At 53.9% G+C, this 17967-nt stretch overlaps 2 protein-coding genes across 2 annotated transcripts; one reads left to right on the forward strand and one right to left on the reverse strand.

The window, feature by feature from the left end:
• Positions 1 to 1800: 1800 nt before the first annotated feature.
• LOC103582749 (regulator of telomere elongation helicase 1-like) lies at positions 1801 to 13118 on the reverse strand (the record flags this gene model as incomplete). Its single annotated transcript, XM_008564264.1, has 9 exons — positions 12440 to 13118; positions 11378 to 11573; positions 10986 to 11079; positions 10446 to 10527; positions 10151 to 10211; positions 6539 to 6614; positions 5760 to 5844; positions 2864 to 2929; positions 1801 to 1954 (listed from the first exon to the last, which is right to left on the reverse strand). Coding segments are annotated over exons 1-9 (916 nt in total), but the record flags the coding sequence as incomplete, so codon positions are not given.
• LOC103582750 (uncharacterized protein-like) lies at positions 12648 to 13531 on the forward strand. Its single transcript, XM_008564265.1, has 2 exons — positions 12648 to 12724; positions 12817 to 13531. The coding sequence occupies exons 1-2, from the start codon at positions 12648 to 12650 to the stop codon at positions 13529 to 13531; spliced, it is 792 nt and encodes a 263-aa protein (XP_008562487.1).
• Positions 13532 to 17967: the final 4436 nt, after the last annotated feature.

Raw genomic sequence — 17967 nt, forward strand, 5'->3', positions numbered from 1 at the left:
CAAAAAAAAAAAAAAAAAAAAAAAAAAAAAAACACTTGCAAAACTGTGAGACAATGCCACTCCTCATTTATAAAATGTTTTTCAGGAATAATATTTTTTATGTTAACATGTGTTATGGGTTGAATTGTACCCCCCAAAAACATACATTCAAATTGTAACCTCTGGTACCTGTCAGTGTAACTTTATTTGGAACACAGAGTCTTTGCACATGTAATCAAGTTAAGGGGAGGTCATAGTGGATCAGGGTGGCCCTAAACCCAATGAGTGGCGTCCTTATAAGAAAAGGAAATTTGGGCACAGACGCGCAGGAGAGAAGACCATGTGAAGATAGAAGCAGAGACTGGAGCTGTCGGGAGCTGGACGAGGCAAGGCACAAGTCTGCCCCAGATCCCCCAGCAGGAGCAACCCTGCGGCCATCTGATCTGGTTTTGTTTGGTTGGCAGCTGGCAGCTGAACCCTTGACCTTGGTGTTATAACACCAGGCTCCAACCAACTGAGCTCACCCAGGCAGCCCTGCATCTGGACTTGGGGCCTCTGCTCTTCTGAGGCACCCAGTTTGTGGTACTTTGTTATGGCAGCCCTGGGAAACTAATCTGACATGTAGTGGTTTATTTAAATAAGCAGACATTTTTAAATTTCTGTTTTCATTTTTTTTTTTTTTTTTGTCTTTTTCGTGACCGGGAAGGGAATCACAACCCTTGGCTTGGTGTCGCCCGCACCACGCTCAGCCAGTGAGCACACCGGCCATTCCTATGTAGGATCCGAACCCACAGCGGGAGCGTCGCTGCGCTCCCAGCGCCGCACTCTCCCGAGTGCGCCACGGGGCCGGCCCTTCATTTTTTTATCAGCAGCACACTCTAACCAACTGAGCTAACAGGCCAGTCCTCGGGTTTTCATTTCTAGTACAGTAACTATCAACAGACATAACTTGCAAAAACAAAGTTCAATAATTTTTACGAATGTAAAGGGGTCTTGAAGCTAAAACGCTTGAGAACTTCTGTGCTAAACAAACACACACCAGGTTTACAAACCCTCTCTATCAACACAGGCATGTGAATGCATCAAAGGAGGGCTGGGGGACCCTGGGAGAGGAGGGCGAGGAGGGGTCCCACCACAGGCCTCTGCCTCCCTGAGGGGTCTGTCCACATGTGTGATGTTAAAGAAAAACAAGGGATGCTGAGGCTACTCACACTGAGACCCCCACATCCCAGCAGAGGACACAGCAGAACGTTTCAAGACACTCACACAGCACTGCCTACAAACGTTAAAATCCCACAACCAAGTTAAGTATCTATTAAAAGGTGGTCTGGTTGAGCCTAGTCAGCCGTTAACAGAAACCATGCAGAAATATGGACACACTGGCCACGTCCACAAAAGGTTTCTACGTATGCCATGATCACGCTGCGTAACATGCTCACACACACAAACTGGAAAGAATCCATGGAACAGCAAGTTATACACAGCAGTGGATTCATAGGTCACTGGAAAATGCCCTTACAGTGAATATATTTGGTTTTCCAATCTTACACAGTAGAAGGCAAGTAAACAAAGGCTGGGAAAGGACATAAGGTCTTGGAAAATGCCAGAACTACTGGACAATACCACTCTCCTTGTTCTACGAGATCCTGACCCTGAGAAGCCTTAGAAAAGCTGATGCTGTCCTATGCCGACCTCAACAGAAGGCACCCTGCAGGCCACACACAGCTGCCTGCAGGCTCCAACCTCAAAGCAGCTCTGGCCACTGGGTGGATGAGATGCCATCTCTCAGTTGGTGTTTTTGGTTCCTAGCTGTAAACTCACCTGAGCTGGTGCAGTCCACACTGAACGCTGGGTGGGGCTCACCCTGCTGCACCACCTTGGTCTGCTCCTCCAAAAGCTGGTCTATGACATCCAGCCCCAAAGCCATGTCATGGGGGGTCAGATCGAAGGACGCCGACTCCTCACACATCTTCTCCTGTGAGCCCAAGCACGTGGGTCACGGCAGTGCAGGACAGGAGCAAGGGGCTCCAGGAAGCAGGAACAGGGTGAGGGTGGGAGGTGCAGAAGGCACAGGAAGCTGAGCACCAGGTGCCCAAAGCCCCAACCAGGATCTCTAAGGCCATGTCACAAGCTGGTCCAAAGATGACTGTGGCCCACACAAATATTTAACAATTATTTTACTTGAGTTGCCAACACTTCATAATTAGAAAATTTCCCATTAAAATCTAGGTTTCTGGCTTCTCTCAAGTCAGAGGGCCTGGCACACAGGCCCGCCATCCCCCATGGAACAACTGCCTGGAACCAAGCTGGGGCTGAGGGTGCTCGCTGCAGTCCAGGGTGGCTGGGTGTGGCTGGTCCAAGGAGCCATCCTCCCACCCATTCCTGGAAATGCTCAGCCCTGAGCAGTAGCCACAGAGGCAGGACTGGGGTCATGGGGGAGTGCTGGTGACGAGGGATGACCGGAGCCAGGAAGAGCTCTGCAAGCTGCTCCTGCTTCTGTGACCACCAGGGCAAGTGGCTCTCTGCCCAGCAGCCCTCCCAAGGCTCAGGCCAAGGGGCCTGAAGGACAGAGATACTGTAGGGCGGAGATACTGCAGGGCAGGGATACTGCAGGAAGACAAGGGGCTGCTGCTGTTCTGGCACAGAAGCGAAGTGCAGAGACAGCCCCAGGCCAGGCTCACGTGTCAGGAGCTGGCATGCGCACCCTGTGCCTGAGGGGTACATGCTTGGCCCACCTCGACCATAGTAGGTGTCAGGAGGGAGCAGCAGGAACACCAACTATGTGCAGTCCTGACAGCCTGGGACTGGGGTTTGGACAGAGCTCCTCCACAAAGCAGCCAGGAGAAATGGGAGGCGTTTAGGACCAAGGCCAGTGGAGACTCACCACGTTGTGAGCTTCGTCAAAGATCACAACCATCCCCTTCAGGTCAATGTTGTGTGCCCTGCGACTCTACAAGGAAGAAGGGAAGAGACAAAGGGCTGGAGCCGAGCAGACAGGGCCCACTAAGAGCGCAGGCTCACAGAGGCAGGGAAGAGAGGGACACGAGGCACACAGCAGGCAGCAAATGTTGCAAGCACTGACTGCAAACACTGCTGCTGAAGACCAGGTAAAAGGCCCTCTCACACCTGACCATCAGGAGCAGCAACTGGTCAAGGCTGGTTTTAGATGCAACCCAGCAATGTCTACCTAACCTAAACCAGCAGCTTGACATAAGGTGTCTGTCCTGGGGAAACGTTCACACATGGCACAAAGGGGCCTGGGCCATGGTCAACACCATGGCCAAGGAAGGTGTAGGAGTCGCAGGCCACAGCAGCCAGGCAGCTACAGAAGTGGAGGAGCCAAGTAGGTCCAACCCAGCAGTTCTCTGCCTCAGTGCACACTTGGGGAGATTAAAAAACCTAGCGCCCAGGCCCTATCCCCTGAGCATGATGGAAGCAGTCTGTGGGTCCAGCATTGGTATTCTTCTTAAATAACTGAACTTGAAGATTAATGTTCACACAGTAAATGACCACTTTAAGTGTACAGCTGAATTCTGACACATGTGCCTTGTGTAGCCTCCACACTTCACCTGCCTTTTCACATAAATGGAATCAAATAGTAGGTCGCCCCGTGTTGGCGTCTATGGGTTAGCACGTCTGAGACTCATCCACTCCATGCTGTGGGACCTGGCCACTCATCGTTCCTGCTGGTAGTGTTCTGCTTTATGGACACACAGTCGTCCCTCAGCATCCATGGAGGATTGGTGCCAGGACCTCCCGAGCATATCAAAATACAGATGCTCAAGTCCCTGATATGAAACTGCATAGTATTCGCATATAACCTATGCACATCCTCCTGCATACTTTAAATCATCACTAGATTACTTATAATCCCTAATACAATGTAAATGCTATGTAAACAGCTGTTAAGCTGTAGTTTTTTAAAATCTGTATTATCTTTTGTTTTTTTTCCCAAATATTTCGGTCCACGGCTGAATTCTGGGATGTGGAAGCCACTGATTCAGAGACCAACTAACCCATGATTTGCCTGTTCACCAGCTGATGGACACACAGCTTGCTTCCAGGTTTTGGCAACTGTAAATGAAGCTCCGGTGAACGTGCACACACAAGCCTTTGGACACGGGTTTCCCTCCTCTCAGCTGGGCTATCTGGTGCGTGCCTGTCTGCACAGCAGCTGCACCATTTTATGTCCATCGCAGCAGATAAGTCTTCCAGCCATGCCACATCCTCACTTTGCTATTTTAAGTCTTTCTAAGGGAACGCAGTATTATTTCCCTGTGGTTTTAATCTGCATTTTCCCAATGACCAGTGAGGTTGGGCCCCTTCCCACATGCAGAACTGCCAATCAACCGTTCTGGGGATCTCCCAGTGGTGCCCTTTGAAAGTCTCCCTGTGACTTGCCTTTTAATTTTCTTAATTTTCCTAACTATTTCAAAGAGCTGAGATTTTAAATTTTTGTGAAGTCCAATTTCTTATTTTGTCTTTATGGCTAGTACTTTGTGTGTAGCTAAGAAATCTCAGCCTACCCCACAGTTGCAAAGACCTCCCCCCACATTTCCTTCTAGAACTCTTAGTTTCAGCTTTTACATTTAAATAATAGCTAAGATTCACTGCTTTCCAAATGGATATCCAGCTATTCCAGCACGAGTTTTTGAAAAAAACAAAAGCAACTCTCCTTTCCCCACTGAATTACCTTGGCATACTTCTCAAAAACCAAGTACTGCCTGTGTGCAGGTCTGTCTGGACTCACTGCTCTGCCAGTCTGTGCATCTGTCTTTAGCCAGAGCACACTGCCTCCCCCACCGAGGCTTCGTGTTAAGGCTCCAAATGAGGAGGGATAAGTGCTCCAACTGTGTTCTTCAAAACTGTCTCACTCTCTTTGACCTTTTGCATTTCCGTGTAAATGTTAAAATCAGCTTATCAGTTGTGATGTTGTAGTTCCCATGCAGGCCCCAGCCTGTGTTCTCTCCAGGTGGCTCCCACAGCAGCCAGCATGGAAAGCACTGAGTTAGAGAACTGCAGCAGCTCCGCATGCCTCAAATCCCTCTCAGCGGCCTGCCCTCCCCTCTGCCCCACCACGCCCCTCGCCTCCTCCCTGCCCACTCCAGCTCTGTCTCCACCCTCTCTCTCTGCTCCACTTTCCCCCACGGCCCTGGAGTGTCATCAGCTCACGCACTTTCTCTCTCGTCTACCTCTCCCTGGAATCAGAGATCCAATGCGAGCAATGCCTCTTTTCTCCACTGCTGCACCTAGGACAGTGCCCAGCACGGGGGGGGGCTTGAGATAACAAATGAATAAACAAAGGAACCCAGAAAGGAAGACCTCCACCACGTCATTACTATGCAAAAGTACAAGTCGCTAAACACATGGAGTACAATCCCACCTGTGTTAAATAAAAGGAGAGAGGCACAAAAAGACGTGCAGACAGACCTGTATGAGAAAAGAAACCCCTCCCACAGTCTGTTACGAAAGAAAGAAGCTGAGCCCAACTGTCAGGACCAAGCCAAGTCCTGGCTGCTGGTCACAGCCCAGTGGCCTCTTCTCTCCCACCAGCCTGCTCACTCCCAGGTTGCTCAGATCACCATCCCTGGGCTCTCACAGCTGCGTCTGGCCGGGTCCTGACACCCTGACCAGTGATGGAGGCAGGTCCTCCCTCCTCCTGCCCACGCCTGCTACTCTGAGGCCCTGAACACGCAAAGGCTCAGATGGCCCCTTCCTCCCAAGCCCAGGGACACCCCCTGGATGTCAGGAATCGCCAGATGCACAGGCTGAGTCCTCACCTTGGCATCCAACAAGTAATTGTACGGCATAAAGATGATGTCGGCTTGCTGCTTCAAGTTCCGAGAAAGGTAGTAAGGGCACACTCTGGGCGGAGAGGGAGAGAAGACGCCATAAGCACCCTAGGCAGGGGATGTGCGAGAGGGGCAGCCGTGTACTCTGACTGGGAGGAGCCTTGTTCTGCATGTGGGGCCTCAGTGGGTGAGGAGGCATGTGGATTTTCAACCGGGTGGACGCATCACCTATTTAAACCATGAAAACAAAACACCCAGCCCTCTTCCTGGATAGAGGTCATTAGAAACAAAAACAATACAGGAGTACAAAAAAATGTAGAACTTCTTCCCCTCGGGGTAAGAAAGCCTTATCACGATTTGAATCCCTGAAGCTGTCAGAGGTTGACAGACTTGCTGTCCTCAGAAGGAATGAGACCAGGCTGCAAGCAGCAATGTGAGAAGCTGTCCAAGACACAGCAGTGAAGAAGAGTTCCGCAGAGAATGAGCAGCACAAGCAAGACTGTGTGCATGCTTTTGCACTTGCACGGAACACCCGCAAGCGCCCGTCCACACTGCTCAGTGGCCAGCTGGGAGTGGACTGGGGGCTGGGGAGGGAGAAGGCGGCTTCATTTTCTACTTTACGTTCCTCAGAACGGCTTCCTAAAAAACTTTTAGTTTCATAATTCAAAAAGGGAAAAGGAAAGTAATACATCCACGCCTCTACACATCATGGGAGAGTCTGGCTGTGGAAGGGACAGCAGCAGCCGCCGTGCCAGGAGGGCTCTCACTTGTGCTTGCTCCCGCTCTTGACAAGGTCCTCAATGTCCAGGATGGGGGTGGCCAGCTCCTGCTCCAGGCTTTTCTCTGCAGATATGAGGCAGGAATAAACACGCACCCTGGAGACCCACTGAGTCTCCCCAGGCCCCAGGGAACAACCAGGACAGAATGGCTCCTACATAGTGGACAGTGTGGAGGACTCACTAGAGATCCCTGCCTGGTGGGTCTCAGGTCCCCAGGGGAGGCCCCTATCCAAAGTGATCTCAAGGAGCCCTGCTCTGTACCCAAGAAGGCAGGCACTGGCCTGAGGCTGTGGGTCAGTCACGGAGACAAATGCCAAGGCCGTCTCTAAGGGTCTCGAGCATCCTATTCACCCCTAGACAGCCCCATGATAGGACAGGAGTGGTTACCACACCCAGCCCTCCTGTGGGAAGCCCCCCACTCTGCCACAAGCCCAAAGGCATCTCCCATAAGCCCCTGGAGAAGCCTGTCCTGTGATTAGTGCTACCTTCTCTTGCTCAGCTTCTCCACCAATTAAGACAGACCCAGAGTTTCCACCTGAAGGACAGCCAGGACCTGAGGCAGGGCACAGGCAGGCAGAGGGCAGGAAGGGGAACCAGAGGCAGAATCTACCCTGCCCCTCAATCCCAGTGGGGGCCCATCCCCTTCCCCAGGATGGCAACCTTAGAACAGGCACCACCCATGTGTGGAGAATACCAGCATTTATAAGCACATGTATTTCACAGAGCCTGACTTTTTGGTATTGCACATAGAAGTGTTAAGCTTGGGAAAGACAGAAAGCTTTCCCCGGGCTAAAGTCTCTGTCGTAGATAAAGAATTGTAACACAGCAAAATTGCTGGCTCTAAGGGCAGATGTCCTTGGTGCAGCTAAACCTAATGACTGTTGCTATGACAAATATCTTACTGTTCTTTTTGTAACCACCTATGTTCCTTTTCTGTAACTTTCTTGCCTAGAGAATAAAAACAGAGAGAGAACCTGATTCGGGGCTATTCGTGGGATCTTTCTTCTCTTGAAAGAATTATTCCTGGGGGTAACTGTTTTCGGGCCTCTCACTGATCAGAAGAAATGAGCTTTGAGTAATCCTTTGCATCTCTGTCACTCTGGGGGAGAGGTGACACCCATGCTGGCTGTAGGGCACAGGTCAGGAAGAACCTCAGTGATTTGTGGAAGAGGGGCTGTTCTGCCCCTCCCCACCCCCAGGGCACAGGCCCCCAAAGTGGAGCCACAGGAAATCCTTGGGGAGCTGCTTGGGGAGCAACTCCCAGGCCCCATGCCCTAGCAGGCAAGACCAGGGACCTCTCCTGACAAGCATCCCAGTCTCAGGGCAGCCACATGTGGGAATGGGGCCTCCCTCCAGCTGCTGGCTCCATGTAGCTGCTTGTGTCCACCCCCAGCAGGTGCCGGACCCCCTCAGCAGCAGGGATGAGGCCTAACCCTTAGTGGCAGAGGCCAGAACGTGCGCGAGTGCACACACACACATGCCAGTGGTGACCCAACCCCAAAATGCCCCCAGGAAAGGCTCCTGCCTAAGCAGCACCATAGCAACAGATTGGCCAATCAGCACACTGCCCTGTGCTGTTGTTACCCCACCCCCACCCCCTGGGTCTTAGAGGGTGCAGGCTAGGCAGGGCTCCAGCTCTCCACTCCCTCATTTGCCCACACAAACGCCTCCCCTTCCTCTCAGACCCTTTCTTGGGCTGCAGCCCACTCCAAAGATGGCAGGGCTGAGCAGCTGCTGGAGACCCCCTCAAGCCTGTCCAGGGGACAGACCCAGCAAAGATGCCCAGGTTCACATTTAGGTGACCCCCCAGCAGGCTGGGCAGTGAGAGAGCCAGAGCCACAGAGGGTGTGCTGGTCTCTGGTCTGTGGCTTCTAGTACTGAGCCTACAGGTCTGGTGGAGCAGACAGATGGAGCCAGGGCCACCAGGCCAGTTGGGATGGCTCCTTCCCCTGCCACAAAGAGCCTGGGGCAGTTAGGATGGGGTCTCCAGTGCAGGGGCCTCCACAGCTGTGGGCCAAAAGTTCCCCTTGGCTCCCAGCCCCTCCCCTGGACTCTCAGCTACTCTCTGCTCAGGACCCTATGCAGGAGGGGGTGGCAGAGGGAACGAGCCCCCAGAGTGCTGACCCACAGGCAGCTGTGGAAAGCTGGCTGGAGCCCTTCCACGGGTGCTGCCCCAAGGTCCTCTGGCACACAGCCTCTAGACATCTCTGAGATCAGAGGGGGCAGCTACCATCAGGGCACCTGGGGGCATACCAGAGGCACAAAGTCCCTCTCAGGGCCACACGGCAGGCCTGGACAATTACATATCAAGGTGACTGAGGGTGCTCAGTGCTGCCAGACCAAAAAACACAGCAGACAAGAGAGCAATGAAGAACATTCTCCTGGCAAGATGGGGTCCTCACTGCAGGGCCATGCTCTACTCCATCTCTCCAAGGGGCAGGGAACTGGTGCTGGGTTGTGGGGGACCTGCAGCTCAGGCCTCTGGCAGGGCACCACTGGCAGCTCCAGGGGTCTCAGCTCTGGTGCTTTGGGCACTCAACAAATTTCAGAGCAGACAGCAAACCACCAAGTGCTCTAGGCCGTGTCACCTGAGCCCTTGTGCTCTGAGTTAGAATCATAATCCCAACCCTGAGGAAGAAAACAGCTAACCCTGATCCCACAGAAGCTTGTACTCCAAGCCAGGCAACCCTGACTGCATATGTGCAACCCTTCAGATTACAGGAAACCATGAGGACCACACTGCAAAGAGGTGGCCCCTGCTATTGTCTCTGGGCATCTGTGATGAGCCCCAGAACTCTCTGACAGACATGAGGGGTAGCATGTGGGTGAACAGCAGAGATTTAGAGGAAGGACACTGGTGCCAGCCCCGGACCTGGGGCCCTTCACAGGCCGTGGGCACCTGCAGTCACCTGGGCAAGCTGTTGTCACTAACCCCATGCTCACTCACTCACCCCATCTCTGGTTGAGACAGCTGTGGGCATCCCTAGGCCACCCCCAGGACTCAGCACAGAGCTGCACGCACAGCTGTAACTTATCACAACAGAAGGACACACAGCTGAATCAGCAAAGAGAAAAAACGCAGGGGGTGAAGTCAGGGGAGAACAAACGCGGCTTCCAGAGCCTCTCAGTGAGTCTCACAGGACGGGCTTCATCCCCTGCCATGAGCTGTGACAACAGGTGTGGATTGCTGTCAGCCAGGAAACTCGCTGGAGACTCAGCACCAGGTTTTTATTGGGGGCTGGTCATAAAGGCACCCACTGCCAGGCATGCACCCAAATCCCAGCCTCCCAGAAGAGACAGCAGGTGTTCAGCATAAACCCATTGTTTGCACAAATGGTTCAGGCGCAGCGAGCCCCTCCTGTAGGGAAATCGTGGGAGCCCTCACAAAATCCAAGTTCCTAGACGCTGAGCGAAGGCCAGCTTTGCTGGCAGACTATAGCACAGAAGACAGCACATGAACACTTAGCCTCAATGGCGCCACAAAGGACAAGAGCAAGCAGGTTGTGGCACCCCGAGCTCAGCCCTAAGAGGTCATGTGCGCCCCACCCCAAGCCCACAGTGAGCTGACTGGCGGCAGCAGCTTTAACAAGCGGCTCTTACCCTCCACGTTGTTGTAGAAATGACAGGAGTGACTAGCCACCTTCTTGCGGCACAGGTGTATCTGCAAGAGGAAGGGCGGAGAGCAAGGCTGGAGCAGAGGCCAAGAAAGGGCCAAACTCTGCCCCTCCCCCTCCTCTCCCACTGCCCCCCAGGTACACTTTAAACCCTAGCCCACCCAGGAGGGGGAACAGGGTCAGGGATCAGCATCTGCTGGAGCACAGCCAGGGGCTCTAACAGACCAGCAGGACCCACCCAGCAGAATCAGGAGGCAGAGGTGGGTGCCCCAGGAGCCCACCTGCATGTGGTTGCTCCCCTGCTTCTTCACCTCAGGGTGGATGCACAGCTGCTCCCGGGAGCCCAGCACACACACCTTGGGCCTGGCCAAAGAAAGAACCGTGGGGTTGAGGAGGAACTACCTCCAACAGACAACCCATGGTGCAGTCCAGCAGCATGAGTGACCAGAGGGAGTGGACCAAGTGAGAGAACAAGGTGACAAGCCATGGGAAACTGGACAGAAGGGACTGAGAGAGCTTCTAGTGACCCCGCTGTCCATCCTCCACTCACAAGAGCCAGGGTGGGACACTAAGATTCTGCTGGGCTCTGATGAGGGGTAGAGCCTCCTCCTCCCCCTTCACATGCAAGGCTGCATAAATGGCCAATCCTGACCCACGCCACAGATGACACAACAGCACCTGCAAGGGGCTCAGGGTGCCAGCCCAAGGTCAACATGTACATTCGAAGCTGCTTTCTCGCAACTAATGGGCACCGGAGACAGCCCAGCCCTCACCTGACACCACCACCCAACCTTGAAGCAGGATGAACCTGTGCAACCCACCGGTAGGAGGTGCTCCGAAGCTCGCTGATGACCTGCGTGAGCTGAGAGTGGGTCCTGGAGGCATAAATGATCTTTGGAATGTCTGCATAGCAAGCTGCCGGGCACGAGGAAACACAACAGGTCATGGCTCTGAGACAATGTCCCCATGTACGTGTTTAACACACGCAGCACCAGAAATGGGTTAAGTGGGTATCTGCTGTGACCTAATTCAGCAAAAAAAGCCCCAACCCTAGGTTTATACCCAGGATGGTGACAAATGATGTGGCAGCTACAAAATTCTCCTTGTTCAGCTCTGCTCGAGATATGGAAGAAGCCCAGGTGTACTTGCCCTAGCCCGATACCCTCCCGAACACTCCATACAAGGCCAGGAGAGGCCTGGGAAGTAGGGTCACCTATGGGGTCTCCATCAGCAGCAGCATTCCCCCAGGATGACAAAGCCTGATCATGGAAAAGTTCCCCTTGCACTCTCTCGGCAATCTTGCGGGCAGAGATGGTGTCTCGGAGGTGCTCCCTCCAGGCCAGCGTGGCGCAGAGGAGGCACAGCGTCTTGCCTGTGCCCGTGGGGCTCTCCAAAATGCCATTCACCTTCTGAAAAGGATCGGGAACAGGGGTCATGGGGAAGCAGGGAGACAAGTGAGGGCACAAAACCTGCCCCAAGGCAAGCCCCGACAACCAGTTAGAGACAGTTCTCAGATGCATAGCCCACCGTCGGATGGCAAAGGCCTCATGGAACCATGGATAAGTCCATCCCCAACCCAAAAGGTGTAGATTAATTCAGCCCTCATTAGCAATCAATTTGCAGAGTATTACCCAAAATGTGACAGTATTTTTCAGCCTAATATAAATAGCAAGATGACTAATTAGGTGCCAAGTCTCAAAATAGGAAATTGTTCTGTAGTTCTAAATCCAGGCTTTTGCACTATTCCATCTGAATGGAACCTGATGTCCTACATACAAGGTCTCAGATGTGAGCCTAACTGGGGAACTGGGTGGGGGGGGGCGGGTAGTAAGCAGGGTATAAGAGGGCACCTCAACACCCAGTAGAAAGAAACCTACCCCCCCCCTTCCACCTCCCTGCACTACCCTGAGCGCCAAAGACCTTCCTAAGTGAGGGCTGGACACCAGTTGCCCCTCTACATGACCACGTTTCCTCCAGACCCTCAAATGGCGGCCACTGCTCGTCAACCAGCATCGGTCAAACGCCACTTCCTCAGAGAGGCCCCCATGGCACTCCCAAGCCTGCCACTACTTGGAATTATCTTTTTTGTTTGCTTGTTTATTGTCTCTCTTACCCCACCAAGAACATCAGCCCTATTTATGACAGAACACTGCCATTCACGCAGCAGGGCCAGGCTGGAATGGGCGGGAAGGTCGCAGTACATTAGGCCCCTGCTGAAGCTCCACCCATGCTGACCCATCCCCCAGTACCAATCCGTCAGGGTCTGCCCCTTTACCTTCTGCAGACATTCCAGGACCTTGGTCATGTACTCCTGCTGGCATCTGTACGGCTGGAAAGGGAAGTCCACCGTCACACCATTCAGAGTTATCTTGGGCATATCAGCGTGTTCTCAGGAGGGCACAGAGGATTGGGTCCGTGTGACAAAACGCCTTTGCACATCTCAGGGTCTCAGCCGCTCCAGTAAGTGATGCTGGCGTGTGGTAATGGCACAAAAGGTTGTTCTGTCTGGCACAGACACGGGGAAGACAACAAGACTCTGTTTTCAGCCAGCCTTTCCGGGGTACCAGGCCACTGAACCGGTCACCTCAGGACGTCCCTCCCCTGGAGAAGCCTGCTGCGTCCCCGCTGAGCGTGCCCTGCCTCGCCCTCCAGCGCCGCCCGGCTGCCAGAAGCAGCAAGTGCAGTCCGCAAGCTCCACGCGCACTGGAGCGCGACAGGCCGGGCTACAGAACTCCCGGACCCGGCTCCAACCCTCCGCTCCCCGCCGCGCCCAGGTGGGCGACCAGGTGCGGCTGACGTGGCGAGAGGGCGTCCCGGGACGCAAATCCACGCGGCCCCTGGCGACTCACTCGACTGCTCTAGGCCTCAGTGTCTAGACGAAGAGCCAGCCGCAGCGTCCCCGCGCCTCTCGGCTCACGTGCCTCCGCGGAAGTACCAGCAACTCAACCGCCGCCTGGCGGCCCGGACTTGGCTGGCTGGGGCGCGCAGCCGGCGACGAACGCGTCGCACTTCCGCCCCCACTTCCGGTCCGCGGCGCGGTGCTCCCTGCGGAAACCGTTCCCCGGCCGAGGGGTCCGGCTGCCGCGCGGCGCCTAGTGGTCCTTTGCCGGGCACCATCCCGGCCTCTTCCATTGAGTCCAATGACCCGCACGTCCGTCGCCCGCAGGCAGAAAACTGGGGTCCCGCCCTCTCTCAAGTCGTCATCCCCACCAGGGTCTACATGCCACTAGCACCCCCCAGGCCACGCCACAACCGTTGCCGGACTCCTGCACAGGCTCATCGCTTTCCCGAGGCTCCCCCCTCTCTGTTTGCCAACACCCAGAGGCATCTTTTCACGGCTCGACTCCGAGCCGATCTCTTTCCTTAAAATCCACAGTGGCTCCTGAGCACCCTCACCGCCTCCTCTCTTTACTGTCCCCTCAGTCCAGCCTCTTTCCCGGCCAGCGTCCCCACTGGCCAGGGCGGGCCCTCTGAGTTCCCAGCACCTAGCACCAGCTGACAGTCAACAGGGGGACCCCAGGAGAGAGGGGTCTGCACAGTTCTGTGGGGTCAGCCAGTGGTCAGAGATGTGTGTCTCAGCAGATGACCCCAGCATGTCCCAAGGTCACCAGGAAGAAGTCGACGCTGCAGTGACGGCCTAGGGCAGCAGGCAGTGCTTGTTCCTGAGCCTCTCCTCGGTTCTACTTAGTGTCCAGACGTTTTCTGCTGACGGCACATGTGTGCCATGCTTGTGTGTGTGAAGCCCCTGGCACAAGCTGGCATCCACCCCCACGCGCCTGTTCCAGGGAAGGAACTGGAGAGCTTCTATCTTAGGCTCTCGGCAGGGAGTTGGAGAAGACAAAGGACCCAGCCTTGCATACTTGATGAGTGGGCATCAGGCACAGGTTTCAGTACCATCCATGTATGCACTGACATTTATCCTCCTAATGACCTCTGAGATAAGTTATTTGATTTTCCACACTTCACATGCAAGAAAACGAAGCACAAAGTGATTCACAGATGGCCCAAAACCCTCAGAGGAGCCAGCAGTCCCCGCCTCACCTCCACACCCCCCATCTCCTGAGAGATGCAGTTCATCCTCCCAGAAGCCCAAGGAAGGGGAGGCCAAGATACTGAGACTTGGACTTCCTGGGCCAAAACTGGAGCTAAGGGCCCTGAGAGCCTGAGCTGACTCGTGTGCTGCTTGGGTAACAGGCAATTATGGCCCCACGTCATGGATGGGGGCTCTAAGGTGGCCTGCTCAGCCTCCTGTGAATTATAACATATAAATGCCATCCTAGTAATGTAACCCTGAGAGATGCGGGGGGGGACGGGGGGAACCAAGGCTGACCATAGCAAGCCTCACTCAGCAGACAGGGATCTTTTTTTTTTTTTTTCCTTTTTTATCTTTTTTACTGACCGGTAACGGGATCGCAACCCTCGGTGTTGCGCCCGCACCGCGCTCAGCCAGTGAGCGGGAACCAGTCTCCACATGGGATCCGAACCCCCGGCAGGAGCGCCGCTGCGCTCTCAAGCGGCGCACTCTCCAGTGCGCCACCAGGCCGGCCCGCAGACAGGGATCTTGATCAAGACACAAACTTGAATTGAGCATCTGCTCTGGCAGGCTTTGTGGGATTCCTGCTGTGGACAGAATGCCATCTGGCCCACAGGGCAGATGTTAACCAGTCAGACACGAGATTGTGTTACAAACCACAATGAGTACAAGGAAGGAAGTAATGGGTAGATGAACTGACCTTCTCTAGAGGCCAGAGAAGGCTGCCCTGCAGATTGATCTGGGAATAGGGTTGGGAAAGCATAAGCAGCAACTCACAAGTAATAGACCCTCCAGTGTGTGAGGAGTTCAAAGTAGCCACTGAGGCTGGAGCAAGGAGAAGAGGCAGGTCCAAAGGCCCCTGCTCCATCCAGGAATGAAATAGTGCCTGCCTGGTAGGGGGTGGGGGGATGGTCTCATGAGAGTTGCATTAGGACTGTAGTGGAAGGGACTTGGTGAGAGCTGGGCAGGTCTGAGTCTGCTCCGGTGCCTATTGGTTGCCAGTTACCATAGGAGAACTAATTCTGGCCTGGAGCTGTCAGGAACATCTGTACCCCTGCCGTTTTCCTCTTATTACTGATGTATCCTGGCCCTGATGTACGTAGGTGCTTGAAAGATGTATGTTGGTTGACTGAGCGTCCTGCCAAGGTGCAGGACTCCTCCTAGGAAAAGCCAGGGTTAGTTTCTGGAGATCAGTGTGGAGGTCTGATATGCAAAATCTCAATTTGTGAAAACATCTTTGAAATGGCTGCTCACAGACTTCCTGCAGTTGACCTCAGTGAGAAGTCAAAATCTGCTCCAAGGCCTGATAACCTGTTGGGGCAAACATTCAGTAGCCCTACTCTGTGTGCCTCCTGTGTGCACTAATTGTGTGCACCTACTGTGTTCCTGGCACTACACCAGGGGCTTCTCACACAGCGGGTCCCTGTGGTCTAGACAAGGACTTGGAAGCTCGTAGAAGATGTGCCCAAGGTCACAATGAGTCCCCTGAGCTTGCCTGGTGAGTACCACCCCATCCACATGAGAAGACTGTGAGTGTATCAGGGGTGAATACTCCTCTTGATCCTAGCACCTGGGTTCCAGCACCTGGAGCTGGAGTCCATCTGTAGGACCCTAACAATCCATGTCTAAGGTGTGGTGACCAACACAGAGGTCATGGATAAGCACCAGTGTTGTGAACAACTCTGTATGCTTCTTCTGCCTTCCTACCCTTTCCCAGGGCTGAACTCCTGTGAATGGGCCTGGGGGGCAACACTTCTGTATGTGTTTGTATTAGTCTGACATTGCTGCATAACAAAATGCCACAAACTCAGCTTAAAACAATCCACATTTATTCACTCACAGTTCTCAGTATCCCAAGACTGAAACCAACTTGTCAGCTGGCTGAATTCTCATCTGGAGGCTCTGTGGATAAACCTGCTTCCAAGCACATTCTTCTTCTTGGCAGAACTTACTTCCTTATGGCTGTAGGACCATGGTCCCATTGTCTTGCTGGATGATGGCTGAGAGCAGCTCTCAGGCCCTGGCCACGTGGTTCACTCATCTCAACCACGGAGAACCTTCCTTGCTTTGAATCACTCCAAGTTCAACCATCCAGAGAAAACTCTGCTTTTAAACATAATAAGTCAGGGCCGGCCCATGGCTCACTTGGTAGAGTGTGGTGCTGACAACACCAAGGCCCCGGGTTCGGATCCCATAAAGGGATGGCCGGTTGCTCACTGGCTGAGCGTGGTGCTGACAACACCAAGTCAAGGGTTAAGATCCCCTTACCGGTCATCTTTAAAAAAAATAAAATAAAATAAAAATAAACATAATAAGTCAGGGGGCCAGCCCATGGCTCAATTGGGAGTGCGGTGCTGATAAACACCAAGGCTACGGGTTTGGATCTCTATATAGGGATGGCCAGTTAGCTCACTTGGGAGAGCGTGGTGCTGACAACACCAAGTCAAGGGTTAAGATCCCCTTACCGGTCATTTAAAAAAAAAAAAAAAACACCTCCCCCCTTATTATGTCAGCTCTACCTGATGATATTCCTGTCTTAAGGTCTGCTGTGCCACACAATGTAACCTAATCCCAGGCATCAAATCCACCATAGTCACAATCCCAGTCATGCACACCAGGGGGGCAGATTCTCCAGAGCCAACTTAGAATATGTCTGGACATGGGGTGCTCTTGACCCCTCTGCTGGGCCTGCTCCAGGCTGACCTCTGGTCCTTAGGCTTGTCCCTGACTTGTTTGTTGGCAGCTGGCCAGTACAGGGATTGAATCCTTGGCCTTGGTGTTGTCAGCCCCACGCTCTGACCAGCTGAGCCGACTGGCCGGCCCTTGTCCCTGACTTGTGTCTTTCTGTGCCTGCCTCATCTCTGTGCAAGTCTCCTGAGGTTCCCAGAGCTTGATTCCTGGCCCTATGACTCAGTTGCTTGTGGAGCAAGCACTGCTCCTCTCCACCTCAGTGGCTCCATTCCTAAAACAGGAATGACACTTCATCTGCCTGCCAGGCTCTCCCATTGGGGGTTAAGAGAAGAAGGGCAGACAGGACAGTTGGCCCCCAGTCACTAAGTGCACACACTGAGCTCTGGCACCTCTCCCTCCCCTCCATCATCCAGGACTACCATCATTGTCACACCTTACACCCAAGAAACAGGCCCAGAGAAGTTAGAAACTTGCTCTTGGGGCCGGCCCGGTGGCGCACTGGAGAGTGCACCGCTTAGGAGCGCGGCGGCGCTCCCGCCGAGGGTTCGGATCCCATGTGGAGACTGGTTCCCGCTCACTGGCTGAGCGCAGTGCAGGCGCGACACCGAGGGTTGCGATCCCGTTAACAGTCAGTAAAAAAGACAAAAAGGAAAAAAAAAAAAGAAAGAAACTTGCCCTTGGTTACACAGCAAGTGAATGTCAGAGCTGAGGTTGGAACCTGCCTCTCCCTTACCTCAAAGCCCTGTTGTAACCTCACCCTCAGAGGAGGTGCCCATCCCAGGCCTTCTAGGCCAGCGCCCATCCCCTGTGGCCCATAACTCTCAGCATAGACCTGGACACAGTAAGTACCATCCCAGCCTCCAGCTGCCTCAGTGAAGAGCTCTGCAACGCCCCCCCCACACAGTGGGAACTGCCCCTCCGGCCTTGCCCTTACTGCACCTGCCCTGGAGAATGGGGGCTTATCTCCACCATCCCACAAAGCCATGCAAAGCCGAGCTGAGGGAGCTATGGGTCCATGGCTGTGAGTGGCTGGAGGATGGGCACCTTGTTGCAGCTGGCTGCCTTCCCCTCCCCTCCCC

The sequence above is a fragment of the Galeopterus variegatus genome, unplaced genomic scaffold (assembly GCF_000696425.1).
Source record: "Galeopterus variegatus unplaced genomic scaffold, G_variegatus-3.0.2 Scaffold17742, whole genome shotgun sequence".
Taxonomy (NCBI): domain Eukaryota; kingdom Metazoa; phylum Chordata; class Mammalia; order Dermoptera; family Cynocephalidae; genus Galeopterus; species Galeopterus variegatus.

Excerpts from the sequence above, each read along its gene's own strand:
- LOC103582750 (XM_008564265.1), top strand. The coding sequence starts at position 12,648 with ATGGCACAAAAGGTTGTTCTGTCTGGCACAGACACGGGGAAGACAACA. Across the intron at positions 12,725-12,816 it reads TTTCAGCCAGCCTTTCCGGG|CGCCGCCCGGCTGCCAGAAG; the intron begins GTACCAGGCCAC and ends CTCGCCCTCCAG.